This window comes from Maylandia zebra, linkage group LG7, assembly GCF_041146795.1.
Source record: "Maylandia zebra isolate NMK-2024a linkage group LG7, Mzebra_GT3a, whole genome shotgun sequence".
NCBI classification, from domain to species: domain Eukaryota; kingdom Metazoa; phylum Chordata; class Actinopteri; order Cichliformes; family Cichlidae; genus Maylandia; species Maylandia zebra.
In genome coordinates this window covers 11949736-11973022 of record NC_135173.1, presented here as the reverse complement: position 1 = coordinate 11973022, position 23287 = coordinate 11949736, and the positions used below count along the sequence as shown (strand labels likewise).

At 41.2% G+C, this 23287-nt stretch overlaps 1 protein-coding gene across 1 annotated transcript in view; it reads right to left on the bottom strand.

The window, feature by feature from the left end:
* igf1ra (insulin-like growth factor 1a receptor) overlaps positions 1–23287 on the bottom strand; it is a 77641-nt gene that overhangs the window by 7699 nt on the left and 46655 nt on the right. Inside the window, exons 3-20 of the mRNA XM_004553231.5 lie at positions 17418–17718; positions 16304–16440; positions 15615–15759; positions 13738–13946; positions 13515–13641; positions 13163–13398; positions 12884–13051; positions 12393–12600; positions 8117–8400; positions 7470–7612; positions 6932–7097; positions 6741–6843; positions 6436–6506; positions 6110–6339; positions 4994–5098; positions 4631–4790; positions 4279–4408; positions 1180–1314 (exon numbers count right to left, since the gene is read on the bottom strand). Coding sequence (XP_004553288.2) covers positions 1180–1314; positions 4279–4408; positions 4631–4790; positions 4994–5098; positions 6110–6339; positions 6436–6506; positions 6741–6843; positions 6932–7097; positions 7470–7612; positions 8117–8400; positions 12393–12600; positions 12884–13051; positions 13163–13398; positions 13515–13641; positions 13738–13946; positions 15615–15759; positions 16304–16440; positions 17418–17718 — 3058 coding nt within the window. The remainder of the gene's footprint in view (positions 1–1179; positions 1315–4278; positions 4409–4630; positions 4791–4993; positions 5099–6109; positions 6340–6435; positions 6507–6740; positions 6844–6931; positions 7098–7469; positions 7613–8116; positions 8401–12392; positions 12601–12883; positions 13052–13162; positions 13399–13514; positions 13642–13737; positions 13947–15614; positions 15760–16303; positions 16441–17417; positions 17719–23287) is intronic.

Sequence of the window (23287 nt, the reverse complement as noted above, 5' to 3'; positions counted from 1 at the left end):
TGAAAAACTTCACACGTGCAACCTCCCCGGCGTGGCAAAACCTTGACGGATAATAGCGTGTAAGTGATATTCCACAGAAAAATAATGATGTTTAATTTAGTCACATTTATTTTCCAATTCTGAAGGAGGAAAAGAACTTTTATCTCTGGGAAACTCTAGACAGAAACATGAGAATAACAATCAGTGACCAAAGCTACCTGAGAAACAAAGGAAACAGTACAAGTAGGAGACATTTAAGGCTCTCGAAATATGACTCATCCCTGTTTGTGTTAACCTGCCCACTTCCACTTCTTCTGTATCTTTCTATTCAGTCTTTGTATGAACTCTCTGGCTTCACTGCACTTGGGCAATCTTCTGGAAATCTCCATTAAGTCACTACAGCAGAGGCGACCATCGACAGTGGCCTGACTTCCATGTGTGCTGCTAAGCCCCGACTCCACCACCTCTGTAACACAATCCACACACTCCTGTAATCAGGACAAAAAAGCCACGCTGCCATAGAAACGCGAGGTTTGTGTCTGCACAACACTTGATCCTCTTTTTCTTTTTTCTTTTTTTTTGCTACTCACACTCTTTCTAAGGTGAGGTCAGCCGTGGAGAGTGGGAGGGGAGAGAGCAGAATGCCTTCTTATTGAGGTCAGAGACGGAGAATCGAAATGCATGTATGCAGCGCTGCATGCCGACGAGCAGGCTGTGCTCGGGCTTTTCTTTCCCCTCTAACTTCCAAAGTGTTTGATTGATTGACTGATTAATTTAAAGTTAAATAATGATAACTTTCTCATCCACCACGCTGACAGACAGGCACTACCTCCCTCCGTAGTAGGAATGAGGGGCATCTTTCACACACTGATTGTGGCATCCCTTCTATGGGCCGGCGCTGAAGGCTGAGCAGGGTTCTCACTGCCAGCTGACCACTGAAGCTATGTCGTCAACGGACCACATTTATCCTGTGACGTTAATGTCGGCCCTCGTCCTGGCTCTACCTTAACTTATACACACGATATCCTTCACACTCAGAGCCACAACTTAAAATAAAACAGGGCAAAATATTAATAGGACAGAAGACATGGGTGGCTGCGGCTGTAGAGGATAAAATATCCTTCATAAATCCAAGCTGATGTTACTTAGTTTTATTGTTCTTAAGGGCAGGGTCACAGATTTGAAAAAAGAAAGACTTACAGCATGTCAGGGCAGTTGTCAGGTTTGTCCAAGAGTCCTCCCTCCATGACAAAGCGCAGCACTTGTTCATTGGACATCCCCTGGTAAGGCTGTTCAGCTAAGGTGGCGATTTCCCACAGCACGACACCAAATGACCTGCAGCGAGAAAAATTAGGCAACATATTCAAGTAATATATTGTGGTATTTTATGTGATGCTCTTTCGGCTTCCACAGTAAACGTTTATTTTAACCATCGATCAAGCACACATATTCTTCTATTGCTTAGGAATAAACTTTACTTTGAAGAGCCTATCCTACATCATCGCTCTAAATTTGAAAGAAATGACATCCATTATGTTAGTGACTAAATTGTTATCAGGGTGACCTGAAAATGCCTCACCAGTAATACTTGGTTAACCATCTAATAAAAGCAAATAAAACTCCCTCCACTCAAAATTGAGCTGCACTGTTTGCATACAAACAATAAGTACAAATCATATTTTTCATATATTCCTTTTTTAATAAGAGCCACATATGGTGCTTGTTTGAGAGCTGTTGTGCTTAAGATGTGCATAAATGTCCAACCTAAACAGAGAGCAATATTCTAGTAATGGTTTTAGAGGGAGTAAATGTCAAACAGCCTGACTGACTGATACAGAAAAGGTAATAAATGCCTTTTAATATACAGAAGAGGGAAAAAAACTGATGTCAGCATGATAACACGCTCACAGTGACAGGCTGATGCTAGGCAGGTATCTGATTTGGCGTGCTCTGTGCCTTAGTTTATTGTGTTAAGTTGGTGAGATTTACTGGAATATAGTCATTAAAAAATGTATTAGAAGATTGAAAATTCTGATCTCGTGATGAAGGAAGATGAAAAGGCAGAGAAAGTGGCTGTAAAGCAGTAAGTGGGATTCATCTCCTGGGTGCAGTGAATGTCTGAACCAAATTTAATCTAAGGCTAACCGATAGTTTCTGACTTTTTGTTCTGTCCGTGTTGGACTGAAATACTCTCACTGCCATCCATCGATCGCAGTACTAACAGCGCACAAGCTGAGCTGACACTGCTGACTTTATTTCAGGCTTCATTTTTTTTTCTTTTCTTTTTGGAGTGTGTCATGTATCCTTAGCTCATATCTGTCCACAAGTTCCCCAAAAAGATGAATGCTATTTTAAATATTGCAACTTTAAGTTCCCCAGATAATCTGCACTAGAATCCAAAATGAGCGCAGGATGTCGGAGAGCTGGTACTGAGCATTTACCCTGCTTCTTATTTTAACTTCATGACGTGTGGCACGGTATGTTGTAATACAGCTTACATGATTACAATACTGCAGGAAAAACCTCAGCATGAAGTATTTCTTCAGTTTAACTTCAAGACTGCCTCGCGATGACCACAATATTTGTTTACTGTACTACTTTGGCTAGCCAAATTTTCAAATGGTATGCTTAACTTAAAAACAAAATAAATAAAATAGGCCTATTACAATACTGCACACCAGGATCTCAAACAGTCACCTACTCATGATGACATCAGGGTTATCTTACACTAAACTTCTTTACAACATCAAAGGGGAGGATATAGTACACAAATTGTGGAGGTGTGTTTGTGCTGGCACGGCAACCTCTCATTTAAAGACATCTGGAGCAGTTTAAGCCCACTCTTAGGGACTAACCCGTGACATTTGGGGAAACAAACATGCAGGGGGTTCTAGTAAACAGTAGTAAAACACAGGAAAAAAAGTAGCAGTGCTGTAGGCTGGGAATCTACGAAACAGTGGAATAATAGAGTTGTCAGTAAATGGAAAAAAAAGAAGAAGAGGAATACTCCTGGCCTGTACTTTTTTGCCAGGAATTTCCAAAGAGGCAGCCAGAAAACCAAAGGTTTGGATGCTTTTGGAAACAGTAGTCATGATTTAAAAAAAAAAAAAAACTAAAGTAGAAAATTATCATAAGAATATATTATCTAGTTTTTTGCCACAGCATGAACTGTTTTAGAGTATACACAAGGACAAAGGCAAAAAAAATATTGAGGTGGTTATGGAAAACTTAGCATCTTTCTGGATTTAAGGAGGTTCATACATGTCTAATGTAGGGCTGCCACAATTAGTCGACTAGTCACGATTACATCGACTATCAAAATCGTCGACGACTGATTTAATAGTCGACGCGTCGTTTGAAGCTTTGTAAGATCCCAAAAGACGCAGGAATAAGTAGGATTTAAGAGTGTAATAACGGACTGAAACAGAAGATGGCAGCACTGCATGTACAAGGATGCCAGCTGCCGTTAAACCCCGAAGAAGAAGAAGAAGCTGTGTCCCAGAATTCATAGCGCAGCCCAGCTCAGTTTCCAACAATGGCAGCAGCTAGTTAGTTTTAATATTACTCTTATTATTCTTTCTGGGTCACAAAATAAGCGTGTAGCATATTTTCAGGTGAGAATGTAGCTGTGTAAACCTCAAATATCGGCTCAGTTTATCAAGACACAACATGTTTTCAAAAGCGCTCCGACGTTTTCGGAGACGTCTGTTACCCACTAGCTCGATAGCTAGCCGGGGTTACAGGCTCACTAGAGCCGGTGAGAACACCGGAAATCGTTTTCAAACCCACTCAGGTGAAACATATATAAGTGACTTAGATAACTTGAAATGTTATTGTTTGGCTTTTTTCAGTATTTTATTTGTTCCTGAGTAAATCGGTTTGGCTGAGCTTAAAGTTATAGTTTTTACACAGCTGAATAAACATCAAGCAGACAGCTGATTATCAGAAATGTGAGATGCTCGAGAAAATACTCCGGTGTCCTGTTATATTTTAGATAGCAAGGAGTTTATTAAACTTCACCGAAACAATCTGCAAATTTCATTAAAATTTAATAAACTATCATCTTGTCTTTATTTTTAGTTAGCACATACCTTAAACACTTAAAACTGTAAGCTAATGATAGTTATATAAGAGCAGATGCTGCTGGTGCAATAAGCTGTACATCCAATGGATGCATGATCTGATTAGTCGACTAATTGCAAAAATAATCGGTGACTATTTGACTATCAAAATAATCATTTGTGGCAGCCCTAGTCTAATGCAGGCTTGTGTATATGTAAGAGTGATTTGCTGCCATACCAGACATCAGACATTGTAGTAAACACGCCATCTTTCAGTGACTCTGGAGACATCCAGCGGACAGGCAGCAGGCCCTTTCCTCCTTTTCGGTAGTAGTCCGTCTCATAAATATCTCTGGTCATGCCAAAATCTGGAGAAAAAAAAATGAAAGCAGAAGTTGAGGAAGCCACTAAGTATCACTCATTATGTGTGGGAGAGGAAGCTCCAGAGAGCTCATCTATCCCTCTCACCTCTTCCCTCCCCTCTGTCCATCTACATTAACGTGCTTGGGTCCGACACTGAAATCCAAACAGTTTTTTGTCAAGGCCGGCAGAGCGGGGGAGGCTGAAGGCAATATATTAACTTGACTTACCTCCAATCTTCACAGTGAAGTCCTCTGCTACCATGCAGTTCCTCGCTGCCAGATCTCTGTGGACAAATTTGTTGGCGTTTAGGTACGCCATACCGTCTGCGATTTCTCCAGCCATCTGGATCATCTTTTTGAGTGGGGGTAAGACCTGGCTGGTGGCGTTCTGCGGTAGAGCAAGAGGCGGTGAGAAGAGAAACTCCATGAAAAGCACTATTCAGTCAGTCGACATATCACGCCTTTCTGCTTTAATCAGCTGAGCGAAACAAAGCGTAGCGTGGATGATGTATAAGGGTGGCAGAAGAAATTGTAAAAATTAAGAAAGAGAGCAGAGGTGTGTGTGTGTGCACACGTGGACAGGTTGCTTACTTCTTTGCGCAGGGAGCGCAGGTGGCTCTTGAGATCTCCGCGAGTCATCAGCTCCATAATCACTAAGGTTGGCTGTCCCTGAGAGACCACGCCAAGCAGCCGCACCTACATTAATCACAGCAGTGCAGAGGGGTCAGCTCTGATAAAACAAAACTGTGTCCAAAATACATGCTACATATAACTTCAAAATAGGTTTTGTTCACATAGGAAAATATGAAATATGCTCAAAACTTTAAGCTCTGAAAAAAGTTTTTTTTTTATAAAAAAAAAAAAAACAGCACAGAGTTCATTCAAATAGGCAAGTCAAGTTCAGCTGTGATCCAGCAGATTGATGATACCCTTCTACACTTCTACAAATCTCTTATGGCACCTTTAACCTGCCTGCCTGCCTTTGGTGGATCATATTGCTGTTCACCCTAACTCGTGCCAAGAATACCCCAGAACAGAGCCATGCCACCAAATCCAAATTACTGCACATGTGAGTATTCACCTATTACAGTGGTCCTGACTCAAATCACTTTGTATTTTCCACTGATCAACACCATTCTCCCACAAAGCAAACCACAAAGGAAAAGTCTCTCTAGACTTTCTCACTGTTGGGTTTTGTGTGATTTCTTGTTAGAATAAAATGTTTGGCTTCCACTAAATCTAGATAACATTAAAGACCACCACATAGTGCATTCAGTAGCAATAAATTACTAGGCAGTAAGGTAGGTTGTCTGACTCAGAAGCACACTAGGTTACAGTTCAGCTCCATCCTGCATTTGCAATTTAAATGTGTTTTTTTTGTTGTTGTTGTTGCTTGGAGCATTGTTAAAGATCTTTATCCTTAAAAAAAACAAAACAGTGACTAATAAAAAGGCTTTAACAACACATCCACGTTATGCAGTTTCTGATGTTGTGATCACACTGAAGTGAGAATATACAGTATATCCTGGAGTCTGAACTGCAAGTCATGCTGCAGCTGTCGGAATAACGACAACCACAGCGTACTTGAGTCTACGTCTGCGAGGATCGATTTCATCTCGTGACTGGATTCATTATGACAATACACTGGTTTATTATTAATAACCACATGAGCCAGATGGTAAGGATTTGATGACGCGTCCAACTTACCACATGGTGACAGTTGAACTCCTTCATGACAGAGGCCTCGTTCAAAAACTCAATTCGCTCCCTCATGCTGGCCGTCTCATTGACCGTCTTGATGGCCACTCTCGTTTCAGGTTCGTCCTTCACTACTCCCTTTGCGATGCCTTCGTACACCATGCCGAAGGATCCCTGGCCCAGTTCCCTGTGCATAGTGATCTTCTCCCTTGCTACCTCCCACTCATCTGGGACATACACTGGTGTGGCACAAGAGACAGCGGGTCACCATCAGAGTTTAAACACCCCACCCAAAAAACCCAATGAAAAATAGACCAAATATCCAACAGTCTTACTCTCAGTAGCACTGAGGTACTCTGGATTGACTGATGCATACAGGACGCCGTTCCCCAGTCTGTCACTGTTCCTGTTAACACAAACTCAGTTAGCCTGCAGGCAAGTCTGATTGCAGATGCTGTGTACAATTTTCAAGAGGAAGTCTACTCTTTACCACAGGGGAACGTTAATGAAAACAACACCTATTAGCGCTGATTAACATTACACTGATCATTAAGCTTCGTGAGCATAGCCAGGCAGAACAGCTTAATCAAAGAACTTTTGTCAGGCAGTTTTAAAAGCGCGTCTGCAAAAAGATACTTGCCTCTTTTTGTTCACATAGAAGAGGATGGTGATGAGGCCGGCGACAAAAATTGTCACAATGATGGGAATTATGATGACCACATACAACGTAACACCGTCATCACCTGTCAGAGAAGATAAAAACCGATGGTGTCAAGTCCTATTTATTTTTCATTCCTCTGCATTCCATGTAATTAGGGAGAAGTTCATTACGTTTAGGTGGAGACACATAGAAGAAAACACTTTCTGTCCAGGAGCCGTTTCCTGCCGGGGAAGTGGCACGCACTCGGGCGGAGTAGTTCCCCGAGCCAAGGTTGGTTAGTCGAGCTCCTTTGTACCGGCGGTAATCCTGTCGCGACACACACTTGTGCTTCTCAGGCTGGAAGAGAACAAGCACACGCTGGTTACTGCTTGGAAGAAAACATACCATCGGGTTAATGTTCTCATCTAATCAAAAATATGATTTCTTGTTTCTTATTTCAGGTGAATAAGGTTTGATGGCCTCCAATCAGCTTTCTATTGTGTAGAGTTTGTCATTTGTTTTTGGTTTTACTCAGTGTTTAAGCCCTGCGTGCATGAGCATGATTGGAGTCTGGTGCACGTTTTAAACATGTGAATCCTTCACTGAGCAAACACTGAGAGCCTTTTCAGTTGTTTACAATATTTGGATAGTCATGGATTCCAGGCTTTTCAATGTTGAAAAAGGAAATGACCTATGATAATAAGCTATAATTACCCCAGTCCAGCTCACCTCATTACCCAGGCGGAACTTGATCTCATACATCAAGATGAGTCCATTGGGCATAACGGGCTCTGGCCAGTGCAGCACCACACACCCCTCGATTTTGTCACACCTCTCAAAAATCACCTTGCCCGGGATGTCATCCGCTTTGACTGGGGGAACAGGCACAACCACGTTAATATAAACAAGGATATTTAATTTCAGAAAAGGTGCCAGCACATTTCATTTTCCATTTTCCACACCACTATGTTACCAAAAACAGCAGGGATGCTGTGTAAATGAAAACAAAATCAACACAATCACTTGGAGTCATTTTAAATCCTCAATCTATTTGAAAACTGAGAGATTTTATATTTTTATATTATATTTATATTTTAACCCTCGCCACCTTTATTTCCGAAAGGCTCAGCTTTGTTTTATACCCACTCATGGTACCGACCTCCTTCCAATTAACCCAACTAAGTGTGAGATGTTTGACCAAGTGTTTTTCAGCATTATACACCTTTTCCACTGTTTTTTGCCCGATATCCAAAAAACACTGGAAAAAGTAATATTTGTGACTTTTTCAGGTAAATAAAAGAAATGCACTCTCTTTATATTTGTCAGCATTACTGAAAACAGGTAGTTGAATGCAGGCTTTTTACTATGTTTCTAACCTGCAGGTTTGGTCCTGGAGAAGACGAAAGCTCCAGCGCTGCACTTCCCCACCACCTCGTTGCACGCATGGATATCAATGCGGTAGACGGTGAAGGGCCGCAGATTGGGGATCTCTAAATACTCTGTTGTGCTCTTGTCTTCAGTGAAGGGGAACTCTACGTTAGGAGGAATGCCATCTGTACTGTTATCCCCTGCGCCGAGAGTGGTATTCCCTCTGCCGCCCTCATAAAACAGTGTGTTGTTTGCTGTACCAGAAAGGTCTCTGCGCCGACGCTCTTGAGGTCTGAAATACAAAGACACAATTGAATATAAAACCTGTAGCACAGATCATTAAAATTCAATGAGCAGTGCTGGGGAAACAAAAGACAAAAAGGTGCATTGTATGTCCTGGAACCCTTATTGTAGCATGTCAGTGATGGTTTATACCTCCTGAAAAAATGTTTGCGCAAAGCTAAACATCTTTCATGGAAAGCACGGAGTGATTGCTACTCCCAGTTGTGCTGTGCTTATTAGGTCATTAGATCACTGAGAGGCTGACTGACAGAGAAATGCAAAAAACAGACAGTAATGCTAATGTCCAACATGCCCCTGATAAAAAACAAACAAACAAAAAAACCCAAAAGGTTCAACTCTGAAAAGTAATGTTTAGCCTTCAGTTCACTCAAAGTTCATATGATACTGGGTGGAGCTGCCAAGACCTGGACGACATCATAATTGAAAGCAAAGAGGCGATGACAGCTGTGACCTTAGCAGTAGGAGATACCACAGGACATCTTGTCCACCTGTGAAAGATGCAGGGTGGTCAATAAGACAGACAAAGAAAAAAAGCACTTGCTGTGACTGAGAAGATAAAAGCGTTACTGATGCCCTTTATAAAGCTCGTACACAGACATGTTTGGGGGTTGTCTAAAACCGAATGTGACAATGAACAAGTGACTGGGTTTAGACAGCTTAGCTCAGAGAAAAATAGCAACTTCAACTAAATGACTCAAACTGTACACTGAGAATTAGAACTGCAGCTACTTTTTTTTAATAATTTGTTGTTTTTGTAATAATTAATAGATTCATTATTTGGTCTACAACACCATTAAACAGTGTTTTTAACAATCTGACTAATAATTCAAATCCATAAAATCTACTTTTTGTAATTTTTTCATGAGATGAACAGAAACCACAAATCCACAGAAAAAAGAATTTGTTCCTATAGTCATGTGCAAAAATCTTGAGCCACCGCTTCTCTCTTTATAATGTTGGCATTTACATCAACACTGGCAAGTGGTGCAATACAGAAACAACTGTGTTTGTTGTTATAGATGTATAAATATATATATTCTTTATTTTATTTTTTATTCTTCTTTTGCACTGAGAGAATTGCACCTCAATTTTATTGCTGTAATGACAATAAAGATTCAGTTCTGATTTCTTTATATTTTGCTTCCAAGAAGCCAGACTTGCTTTTTATTTTTAGAAGTTACATTGAGTCGAAGTTCTTCATTCTTTCTAAAGGTCCTTCAAATTTTTTCTTTGGTATTTCTCTGATTTTCTGAGCATTTTCAGAGAAACTTTTTGTTTTGTTTAGTTGTTAAGCAACTTAACACGAATCTCTGAATCATTAAATTGTTATAAAAGAACCCAGCTCGAGGGATGCAGCGGTGTTGTTCCTACGCATAGCAGATAACTTAGCAAAGACGTATTTCTTTAGTTGCCAAAGACAACAGGTCCAGGTGAGCAGCAATGGACAGAGGAGGTCAGGAGAGATGTGTCTGCAGCATTTCGGCCAGTGGTGTCGTGGATTTTGTCGAAATTGGTGGAATGATCAAGTTATGCAACACCATTTTGAACGTGTAAGAAAGGCAAAGAGTGATAATGATCCCAAACACACTGCCAATGCAAGTAAAACCATACGGGATAGCAAAACACACAGTGCAACACGATCAGTCATGGACCGGCCTCCCCAAAAACCGGATCTCAAGATTGTTGCAGCTTGACAAAGAACAGAACAAAAAACAACAAAAATTCTAAGAGATTGGAGAAGCCCGGAGAACTATTCATGAAGACGACTTTAAAAATTTATAAAGAAAGCTTGCATGTTTGCACATTTCAATAAACTTCTACACCTGTTTCCCCATTTTCCTAGCAAAATATAAAATTGAAGACTTTTACGCAGTACAGTAGACTACCATGTTAAACTAAGAAGCTAACTAAGCAAAAGCTACAGAATGCATGTTTTATTTTACTTACTTTTGTTTTACTTTAAAACAAAAGTAAGTCTGTGAATTGGGGAATGGGAGTCGATTGCACTGCCTATGTGCGCTTCACTGAGTCCTCGGAGCAGGGAGCAATGGCCCTAACAAAATCACACGTAATTGTGGTCAGCTTAGTGCAGTGGCAGTAGCTATGCTGGAGGCTGGATGGGACTTCTTCTTTTACGCAGTACAGCAGACTACCATGTTAAACGAAGAAACTAACTAAGCGAAAGCTACAGAATGCGTGTTTTATTTTCAAGTCGACCTGCAGGAAGAGGAGTGCACAGACAAAGACAGAAATGTGGGAAAGGCAGTTTCACTGACATGTCAGCATTCCTCTCTGACAGCTAAAAGTGCTGCAGTCCAGCAAACCAAAGCCCAGCCTTTTAGTTATTACTGACTACATCACACATACATGAAAACTGACAACATGGTAGAGACTACAGACAAAAGACTCGTGACACTGATTCACTCTGACAGTAGCCGTTCATCAAAGCGAAGAAGAAGAAGAAGAAATGAGCAGGCGACAGACATTTTATGGCTTCGACTTTCTGTATGGGCGATAATGACAGTGAAATAAGAATCTGCTACCTGTCACATGCTTTGTAGCTGTAGTTACTACAGTGCCCTGACCTCACCTGCTAAAAAAGCTCTACCTTTATGCATCGGAATCCAGAGAGGAAAGCCGTGACTACACATTCACTCTATGGTTAGTGGGGCACATTGTAAGCAGTTGACACCTCATACAATACAACAGGATCATGGATAATAGTGAAATATCTGATAGAAGAAGAGGCAACATCAGGGAGTCCTTTTCACCTCATCTGTATGTATTCATCGTGAGGCAGCCCCCTTCCTTTTCCCCATAAATCAGTCTGCTTTCCTTATTTTCTACTTGTCTTCTACGGCTGATGGGGCTCTTCCCTCATTCATTTAGATTCCAGATGGATTCACTGTACATTTCCTGGCAGCTGCCTCGTTACAGGAAAGAAAAAAGAGGAAAAAAAAGCCTCGGACAAAGAGAGCATGCAAGGGAGGAGTAGCGTGAAGTGCCGAGTTGAGAAGGACAGAATGGAAAACATTTCCTTTTCTTTCTCTTTCTGTTTTCATGCACCCTCTTTTCCCTCACCCTGGGTCTAAACCCTGAACTTTTGAGAAAGAAAGAAAGAAAAAAACTCCCTCATTTTCCCTAGAGTGGTTTGTAATAATGTTGGCTGTGTTACAGTGGAGAGGCTGTGCATACACTGGCCGAGCTCCTCGCTGAGGGCCAGGGACCTGCCACCCGCCAGTTTCCTAGACACTTCTACTGAAACAAATCAGCACAGCCAGAGAGAAGAGGAGGTGTAGATAGATAACAGTTCAGCCAATTTTTAGCAGTTTTCCTCCAAAACATATTGATCAAATTCCATGAACAGCACTACGAAGTAAAAGGTCAGTGCTGTTCAATTAAATAAACTTCATCATTTTAACAAATGAATATCCATCAGTCTATCCTGTCCTATCCTATCCGAGAACTGTGGGAGAGGAACACTGAAACATCCATAGCCACGAGCAAGTGAAATGATAACACAACACAGATGTCAGTCCTGTTGCGGGAAACAAAAGCATAAGCAGCTATTGTGTAGCCAAACGAGACTCTTTAATCTCGTCTCTCTCCTGGGTTTGTTTGTTTTGTCCAAATTGCTGCCTGGTAGACCCCATCAACCCCTGTGCCACCGTTGCCGCGGCAATAAAAAAGCCACATGAGTGCTGAGGAGGCTTTGGAACCTACTCAGCATGTCTCCTTCATCTGCTCCACCCAACAAAAGGGCCGGCCTCAGCGGGCCAGCTCAGCGTCCGTCAGGTCCGTCCACACCCGTCATGCTCAGATCTTGTTCGCTCCACAGAGGAGCCATTAAACCCGTTCCACCACCTCAGTCTTCGCATTGACCCAACAAGGCAATTACATTCAGTGCTCTGATAGCTGTCTGCACTTGAAAGGGAGGTCACAGCCTATAAACGGTTTAAGGAGGCCACTGATGTGACATACCTTGCCAGAAAGATGGAATTGTGGAGGAAATTCTCAAAAACTTTCAAGAAGACACGGTCGTCCTTCTCACGGTCCTTCTCTTCTGGTGTCTTCTGGCAAGCACAGCACAGGACCTTTTCTGGCCCTGCTAGGTCTGACTTCGTGGGCTTTGTGTTCTCTTCCATGTCTGTGAGCTCCGACGCCGGGATTCGGATTGGGATCTTCAAGTCTGTTGAAGAAAATATGAAATGAAAAGCCAGGAAAAAAGAGTGTTTAGCAAGGGTGGGATTTAACCTTACCAATTACAATGGCCAGCTTTTTGTTTTGGCAAGCTAAAGCTCTTCCAGGTGATTGTCCTCTTTTAACTGTGCATTAAGATTAGTTTAAAAAACAAATAATGTTTGTACGATGCAAGAAAGACTGAGTGGCCTTCGCTAAGTAACTGGAAAGGTTTGAAAGGTCAGAGAATAAAGACATATTGGCTGCTTATTAGAATAAGGAGGAGTGCAGACCTTTGGAGCAGTAGTCATGTTGGTAGAGCTCCCTATCCTCAGCTTGACGCTGCCAGCGGACCAGGTAGTAAGTGAGATTGCCGTTGGGCAAAAGTGGAGGTGACCACTTCACCACCAGCTTTGTTGAGGAATTACCATATGCACGGGCATCTTTAGGCACAGACGGCACTGTACCAGGGGAAAGACTAGATTATTTTATGTTGTTCATGTGTTTATATAGTTGCGCAACAATAATAATGTAAAACTGAAGCCAGAACCAAAAGTGATGGTCACACTTACACGATGGGTGTGTGCGAATATAAATGATGTCACTCTTTGCTCCAGTGGCATCTTTGTCGCTCTCTTGCAGGGTGATGGCCTTCACAAAAATAGCATACTGAGTCCAAGGCTTGAGGTGCTGAAGTCTGACATTTGGGTCATTGTTATTATCTTTAGGAAGATCCACATCCACCATGTGCCAGCTATTTGAGCCACAGCCATCCTGGCCATCAAACTCAGTGATGTTCTGGAAAGGACTGAAAAAAATACATTAAAAAAAGAATTTCATTAAAAAAAAAAGACAATTGACATGAAAGTAAGACACTAAATTACTTTATGCTCAGAGGCTAATAATAAGCCTTTGTGTACTCACGATTCCTTGTAGTAAATGATGAAGCTGATAAGGGTTCCATTTTTGGGGGGCTGGTAGCGCTCCCATGTCAGATTGATCACATGGCTGGATGTGATGTTGGATTTGAATTTCAAGATATGGCTTTCACCTGGCCACCGGTGAGACATATGTATAAAGTAAAAACGTGCACACAAGCTGAATGACTGAATGAATGTGGACCAAAAATTCACACGAATTTACTCACAATTGGCTCTTTCGCCATTGTTGCGGAAATCCCCTTCCTCTGGCTTCACAGCTATGCCAGTTTTATCCCACATCTTGTAGATCTCAGACATGCAGAGTTTGGGGTTCTGACGGAAGAATAGACGTCCACTGCTAATAGTCAGGTTGTGCTCAGTCCAGTTCCACAAGTACTTCAGATTCTGATTGTTGATGGCGGAGAATGAATACATGCTGGGAGAAAAAGATCAAAAGACTGTAAGAAGCACCTCGTATAGTCTCTATCAAAAAAACCAAACATAAAGTGTTTCACAGGATATAACGTTCCCCTAAATGTTGTTCAAGGAGCTTTTTTTTGCCACCTGGTGGTCCCACTAAGGACCAGCAGATGTGGATATTACGGCCTCGGCTTTGTGTGTCTCCCTGAAAACAAGCCTCCATTACTACAGACGAGGACATAAAACAGAAACTGTCACGCCAACACTTTTAGCTCTACCAGTCCAAGTACCACAGATGAACACCTCCAGAGGGAAAGGAATGCCTGCCACCCTCAACAGCATTCCTTGGTGAAACTTAACCCTGGAAGAAATGATAACAAGAAGGGCGCCAGGCCCCATGACCCCTTTGGCCATCACTAAAAAAAACTTTCACTCGTATCTTGGACTAGTGTTAATATCACAGTGAAGACACTAATGGACTGTACATTTAACTTTGTTTAAATCTTACTGAAAATGTATTATCATCATTATTATCTTCATTAATATTATTATTAATTCATCTCTTCATTGACCTATTGTGCTAAATTACAGTAACGTATTAATTTTCACACTCTACTGGAACAGATGATAATAATAATAATAATAATAATAAACTGAGTCATTTTATCTCGTTTCCCTTTAAGGTCACTTTCCATTTAAGCCAACGTTAGTCTGATTAGCTGCTTCTGGTGGGCGGGGTTTTATTACCATATTAATCACAGCTGTTCCCTCAGGCGTCATACGGAGCCAAGAGTGCAAAAAAAACCCCCCAAAAACTGAGATTTTGTCTTTCAGGCATATTTGTATGGAAGTCTACCCCATTATTTGAAACTTATCATAGCAGCTCTCTTTAGACCAGCGAAGTCAAACTTATTTTAAAGGCCCGCATACCGCCTGATCCTAAGTGGGCCGGATGAGTGAAACTTGAATTCCTGTCAGTACAAAGAAGTTCATCTACACATCTAATCTCTGAGATATCTTAACGTAAGATATAGAGATGCAATTTCAACAGCACATCTTAGGTTTTATACATGATAAATAACAGATCCCAGAAAACGTTCTACTAGCTTGCTTCCTGTATTTCCTGTAAGCATTGTTTTTCTTGATTGATTAAACATTTCCATTTTTAAAACTGTGATTTCTATAGACAGTGGAAAAAAAGGAACATTTTCTGTCATTTAATTCTTTAACTAACACCTGACTATTCTGATAAGGTATAAATGGCTGTGGGGGAGGTCTTTATCGGCAGAAAAAGCCATAAAACGTATGAAAATCCAATAGTAAGTCAAAAAATTTATACTCTCCTTTGTATCCGGGCTGCTTCTGGTGTTATGTTTAGCGCTCCTGCTTCAGACTGAGTTGTTTTAACTTGATTTGTATTTTTTAACTTCCTTGTCTGTAAAATATGTGTTGCCTTAGTAGCCACAGTCACTTATCTAGCCTTTGTGCATGACATTTTATAAGGATATTGCGATATCTGTGAAAAGTGTTGCAAAAAGCATTCTTATCAACAAGAGGTTAGTTTGACATCTATGGATGTAAAGCAGTATGCTTGCTGCTTGGCTCCGATCCACTCTTGTCCTCTAATTCCCTCTCGCTTCGCACGTGCATGCTACCACAGCCTAAAAGTGCAGACGAGCCTTACTTGTCGATGAGTTCCTGCCCCTTGATGTAACGTAGGCTCTTGAGGAAGGACAGCGAGCCAAGAGCGTCGGAGTGTCGAATCTTAACATAGCCCGTCACTGTCTGGATCAATCCCATGAATCTCTCAAGCTCGGGGGCTATATTATCTGAGGACAAGAGATTTAACAAAGAAAAACAAAACACATTTGGTCACACAAAAATACAAAAAAGCTATAAAGAAAATCTATTGCTACTGTGATAACCAATTTGGTCTTCATCCAAATCTGCCAATGAACACATAACGGATTAATCTTTATCATATACAGGGATTACCTTTGAGCCACTCTATCAACTGAACAAATAAACAGGATTATAACATAATGTGATAATTGGGTTAGAGTGCAAAAAAGCACATGTGATGTTGCTCCACCCGGCCCTTCTGCTTTTACTATACCTCCAAACATAATAAATGTAGGGAAGTCAAGTGCAACAAGCTGTAGTATAGTGAGTGTAGACAGTAAAAGTTTACTATTAAGTATCATGTAGCAGATTCTGGCCAAGTTAAATAATTCACTGGCTCACACTCATCATTTTAAGTGTACAAAGCTATAGTTTGCTTAGCTGCAGCATAGCAGTGTAGTGAAGTCCACACCAAAATGTAAAGTACATGTGCTTCTAAGAGGAATGTTCATTGTACAGAGCTGCACTCACTTCCACGGCGGATATTGATGTCCAGATTGCCATCGATGACGGTGCAGTCCTGCAGGAACTCGGCAGCATTCACAGAATCGATGACAGTGGATCTGCAGACCTTATCACACGGGCCATTACAAGCACTGCATAGCATACTGTATAAAGAAGAAGCAAATATAGGGGTGAATGAGCAAGAAGAGCCATGTGAAAAAACTAAACAAAAAAACAAAGTGTCAGAAATACAGAGAAAAACTTTTTCTACCACACCCTGAAAAAAATTTGCTCACTCCCCAGCTCCCAAGCATTCCAGAGAATTCATGCAAATAATTTCAGTGCATGATACAAGGTCACCTCTCACACGGAGAGTTTAATCTTTTATGGGCCCTTGACTGAACTCGGTTTCGTGAGAGAGTGACTCATTGTGTTGACCTCAGAGACAGAGCAGCAGTCGTATGGCCAAAAAAATATCCGGCAGCAGAAAGGCTGCATGGAAACTTTACAGACATACAAATCCGAAAGAGACAAAACGGGACAAAAAGGGTGTTTTTATTCCTCTCTCTCTCTTTCGATATATATATATATATATATATATATCTCCTTGGTTGGGAGATGTTAAGTACAGGAAGTTTTAGGACACTCAAGCCAAGTCTCTTCTTAATACCTTTATTTGCTAGCCTGTAAAATCTACCAGTGGCAAGTGTTGAGCACATTTTACACTTTCTAAGTAGTCTGGGAAAAACCTTGAAACATTAATAGCCCGCATACTCTAAAACCTCTAGCACTTCCAGTTTTGCAGAAAGGAAGTTTTTGAAGAGCCGAGGTCAGGTGAAGTTCAGCTGAAGGATACTTCATGCAAATAGATTCATTATGCCTAAGTGCACAGTGCTTTAGTGTATGTGGGCACTGCAGAATAAACATGCATCTACTTCAGAAACAATACCAAGACCTGTGGCTCTCCTTTTGATAGCAGTCAGGTTATAACCCTTACAAATTCAAATACAGAGTATTAAGAATGATGGGCAAGCCTGGAAAACACTTAATATAATGTGAATGTATTTACGTTAACGTATATGTTACCATGGTATTTCCAAATGATCAGGGCCTAAAGTAAGAATAAAGGATTCATCTTTACCGATTAGTCTCGTTACGTGTGAAGCCAGAGGGACAGTCGAGCATACACTCTCCATCGTGGATGACAAAGTGAAAATCGCTGGCCAGATGCACTTGAGCGCACAGTTCCATGGTAATGCAGCGCCAGCCCTCAAACTTGTAGGTGCCCGGGGGACAGTTTGGGACACACCGACCCTCGTGGTAGTAGTGGAGACAGGCGGAGCAGGACATGTCATTGTTGGGTTCGGTGCAGCTACCGAGGCACTGGTTGTGGCAACACTCCCCCTTGTCCGTACAGGCAAGCCTACATTGTTTCGGGCAAACTGACAGAGACAGAGAAAGACACGGTAAGTAAGTGTCAGACATATAGAATGGCTTGAGAACACCCTAAACAAAGAAAGTATGCAAGGATAATGTTCCATATACACAGGTCTGCAGAAAGCATCATTCCATCCATATACATGGAAAGCCGGATGTAGGAAGAGAAATAGCAAGACACCCAATTGAAAAGCAAAAAAAAGTTAGACATCGCATTAAAAGGAGGAGATAAGGAGGAGATATTTGACTTCTTGGGCCTGCTGTGCTTGGTTTTAGGCAAGAACAATGCATTCTTTTACTTTCAAATATTCTGTCATGGTGGAAGAGAATCACACCCTTTCTATTACAGCGTCTAACAAAGAATCACTTCCCACAGAAAATGATTGTGCAGGGTGTTTCGAATTAAGCTCGAGCCCCATGAATAATAGTCACTGTTTTTTGGGCATCACTCAGAAACCAAGCAGCAAACAATATGTTATCAATAAAGCGCGGCATTTTCCCATTGCTTGGAAGGACAGACAGTTAGTCAGATTTATCTGACTGAGCTTGAAACGGGACGGTTAATATACGAGTCGTCATCACTAGAGAATAAGTGTTTCCAAGTCCAAACTTTGATGCAGGAAAGACTACAGTTATGAGAAAGTACTCATTCAGCTAAGAACACACTACAAAACCCCGATCTTTGCTTGTATGTAGTCTTCCTAAGTACTTGTGTTAATCCCATCTGTCTTACTCTAAATGAACAGTGACATATGAAAAACAGCAAAAGCAAAAGGAAACGTCTGTTTTTAATGTTCAAAAGCATTTATTTTTTTTGCTGTAGCCTATTCACAGAAAGTCTCCTCAGGAAAAACAGATGTAAAGAGAAGAAAGCAGACGTTTCCCACCGCTAGCTAATCATGAGACACAGGGGTGCCCTAGTTTTAGATAAGCCTACTTCCATAGACAAAACACCTGGACTGTGTGTGTCTGTGTCTGTGGGAATCTGTGTGGTTGTGAAAGGCCTGGTGACACTGTACTTTATACAAATAGCAGCTGAGGAGTCACTTGGGGGGAGGGGGGAAAGCTGCCCTCTGTAACAGATAATAAATCTATTGTTTTTTGTTAATTGTTATTTATCGCCGTTTCTTAAATCTGCCTAATTTACATAGAAACTATTTGGAAAGAGCAATGCTTTTTGCGGCCTCCACAGACGTTTGTTATTTAGATTTTGAGAACGTAAGGGTTTACCATTTATTGTTGTGCTTTTGACTGCAAGATAAATTTCTTTGCATAAAATGAAGTGAAAAAATGAGGCAGAGGAACTGTGATTTCTCCATGCAGTCAGAGCTTAAAGAAAACACGAGTACACACACGCCATCAATATGTTTTATGTGTTATTTTTATATTATTATTAAAATTCGCACAGCCATGACAATACACAAATTACTTCATTCATATTGTTTCAGCCTTCCTCGTAACACACGCCATTGTCTGAATGAAGAGTGCACATGTGTGTCCAACGTGTTAGCATGCATGTAGATATGTGAATATTTGTGTACGCTGCAGAAAAGGACTCTCTGCTCCGCTTGTTTATTTGATTTTAAATTAAAGGCAGGTTTGGGTGCATTGCGTTTCATTTGTGTTCAATTTGTTAATCAGTAAAGAAAATTAAACCCTTGTGTTGGGCTAATCTCTGGAAGGGTACTTCCCCTTGCTTCACAAAACATCTGTGCAGGTTGAAACGGTTCACGGTACAGATCAGCACTGCTGCGGAATAAATGCATACTCAGTCTGAGACTTTCATTTCTGCAAGGTTTCTCAAATACATCTTTCTTATATTATCAAAACAAAAATTATCAGCAATATTCTTTGAAGGAGGTAATGCACACAGTTGTATGAAATCTCCATCACTAAATTATAGCTTCTTTAATAAACCTTTAGGTCTTTACCTTTGTTAAACTGATTGGAAAGAGGTGTTCTGATCATCATTGCAATGTGCAAGTAAAAGTATGTATGCCTACACAGATATTCCATTTTAAATAAATAAATAAAAATAATCAATTTAGAATTCCCATTTTTTCATTTACAAAATCTCCCTTCACTTTAATATTTTTAAGTTAGTTACAAAAATTTAAGAAATGTGTTTTTTCTTTTTAAAAAAACAAGAACCTATTCTCAATAAGTGTTCTTATTATGGGCCACATATTGGTTGTTTCAGTAGTTAATGACAAAAAAAATTCAAGCATTTGAAGTACTGGAATCACTAAAATTTGAATGAGTTATATGACCAGAAAGCTACTGAACAGCGTATTTAAATCATTAGTTTAATTACATGCCACATTATAATTCGTAATCATAATTATAGTTCTATACTGCACCACCACAACAAGTATTTGCATGATGACATGAGTATAATACTCAGCGTGGGAAAGGCCATAATGCTATGTATATCCTCCTCTACGCACATTTTCTGTGACGACAGGAGTCGAGCGGCTCCTTCACAAACAGTATATTTTCACCAATAGTGTATCTAACTGTTTTGGATTGGGTCCAGTACAAATACCAAAGATCTTTTTTTTAAACTACAGCATCAAATGCCAACACACTCACATACTCGCATGTAGCAGCTATGATTTGATTAGAAACATGATGCTGACTCTAGTATGCCAGAGCAGGCCAACTGGTGCTGCACATTTAGTAAGAAAAAAAAACACAGCGTGGCTTCATTTTCTTGGAATCCTACCAAAAGGGGGCAGCCAAAGCAAACTCTAATGAGCCTTATTGGAGCTTCTTTCTGCATCATTTTAAACAACTCCTCAATGAAGAAAAAATCCCAAACATGCATACCTTCCTACAGAGGAAAGCAGACAGAGGCGAGGAGGGGGAGTAACTGTCTTAAATCCATATAAGTCGACCCGGTTTCACTGCGTGACCAAACAACCCGTGGTATCAAGGATACAATCCCCTATTTATAGATGGTCGTAATGCAGCCCTATTTCCACGCTGCTGCTCTCTACACATAGCTATGCTGGGTAATGTAGGTTTCCACTACTTCAAAGGAAAGGGACTACCTAACAAGGGTCTCCTCTTAAGATAAGTTGTCATCATCCTTGTAGTCCCCCGGGTAAATGTTTAATATGAACTAAAATGCATCAGGAGCATCAGCAGGTCTGGATTTGACCCTTTTTGAGAACACACTGCATTAAGTAACCTTTTCAAAACTTGCAAATCCCACCCCCACCTCCCTGCAGAAAAGTCAGATTGCTGATTGTTGGGTTAGGGGACCTTATAATGTTGTTCCTCTCTCACAGTACTTACACAACCCTCCTCTCTCCCTCCGCAAACACTGTCTGGTCAAACATCGGAGCCAACCAACAGCCTACCCCCGCTGTTCACCAGACCGCTGCGACACGAGGAGTGGCCAGGTTCGTTTCATTAGTAGTAAATGGCACAACAATCCGCACAGAGGAATCTACTTCTGAGGAGCTGGCGAGGCCCTGGCTATAGTCACCATTAAATACAGCAGCAGGGGGAGGAAGCATTGCTAATAGGGAGACAGGCTGACAAGTTTAGTTTTTGTTCTAAAGGTATTATCCAGCTGCCGGGCTATGAGAAGAATCTGCAGAATGTTCCAGGCTACGGAGAATTCAACAAGGAGAATGTTAATCCCTATTAACAACTTCCACAACTAGCTGCAAACACGATTACAGAGCAGTCAGAGGAGAGAAAATCTTACAGACATGGAAAATGCAAATACAATATGAGAAAAATGTAGGCATACAACAGATTTTATAGGAAGTGCATTTGTTTCCCACCACCCATAGCCCCCTACTGAACCCACAGCACTCACCTCAACACTGTATGAACCAAAAAGCAGCTTTAATCTTATAACAAGATGGTTCAATTTCAACACTGTTTGTTTTCAGGAGGGTGTGTGTGTGTGTCTGTCTGATGGGTGAGAAGGTTCAATGTTATTGGTTCAAACTGGTGCATTACTTGAGAGGAAGAGGATTGCAGTGCAGCAATTCTCCTCATCTGAATGCGAGTCATGTCTTGTTTGCCGGAGAGCACACTGTGCAAGTAGACTACTACACTGTTTACACTGGAAGGCTGGTGACATGTTTACAGCCAGCTGGCCACTGCCACCTCTGAAGATGAAGTACGCGTGAAAATATAAGTAATGCGGTAAAATGTTACACTAACCCTAAACCAACCAGGTGCAGTCATGCCGAAACGTTCAAATTATCCAACAAGCAATGTTTCATTCTTTAAGTCATTCTGCACATCAAAGTTCAGTGCGTCTTCCCGGAGTCATTTAGAATAAGTAGGAAGACCGACAGACAGCTAGGAAATCATTCATTATTCACAGTGGGGCTCAGGGGAGAAGGAGGGGGTGCCGAATATAGGTGGGTAGGGTTTACACTGTTAGCTGTCTGCTGGACCAATAGCAGCTGGGAGGGGAGGTTCTTTTCCAGATGACTGACATGTTATTGAGTCTGGAGCAGAGATGGTAAACAAGTCCTCTCTTGAGCAGGCACTGGGAGGGGGAGTCGTAACCATAGTGATTAAGCATGACCTTTCCACAGATTTAGAGAAACCATAAGTTAAGGAAAAACCTGAACAGACCCTTTAGTGGAACATTCGTAAATAACAAACCTGGCTGGGCTACGCGGAAGGTGGGACAACCTTTCAGGATGTAATAGGTAACATTTAAACTGGCAGTGATTTTAAAAACGCGTCAGTTTGAAACAAAACCATACAAATACATTATAATTAACACAAAATGTGCGCTTTGAAAATATTGCACATTCATAAAAAGAACACAACCACCACATACAGTGGGGCAAAAAAGTATTTAGTCAGCCACCGATTGTGCAAGTTCCCCCACCTAAAATGATGACAGAGGTCAGTAATTTGCACCAGAGGTACACTTCAACTGTGAGAGACAGAATGTGAAAAAAAAAATCCATGAATCCACATGGTAGGATTTGTAAAGAATTTATTCGTAAATCAGGGTGGAAAATAAGTATTTGGTCAATAACAAAAATACAACTCAATACTTTGTAACATAACCTTTGTTGGCAATAACAGAGGTCAAACGTTTACTATAGGTCTTTACCAGGTTTGCACACACAGTAGCTGGTATTTTGGCCCATTCCTCCATGCAGATCTTCTCGAGAGCAGTGATGTTTTGGGGCTGTCGCCGAGCAACACGAACTTTCAACTCCCGCCACAGATTTTCTATGGGGTTGAGGTCTGGAGATTGGCTAGGCCACTCCAGGACTTTCAAATGCTTCTTACGGTGCCACTCCTTTGTTGCCCGGGCGGTGTGTTTTGGATCATTGTCATGTTGGAAGACCCAGCCTCGTTTCATCTTCAAAGTTCTCACTGATGGAAGGAGGTTTTGGCTCAAAATCTCACGATACATGGCCCCATTCATTCTGTCCTTAACACGGATCAGTCGTCCTGTCCCCTTGGCAGAAAAACAGCCCCATAGCATGATGTTTCCACCCCCATGCTTCACAGTAGGTATGGTGTTCTTGGGATGCAACTCAGTATTCTTCATCCTCCAAACACGACGAGTTGAGTTTA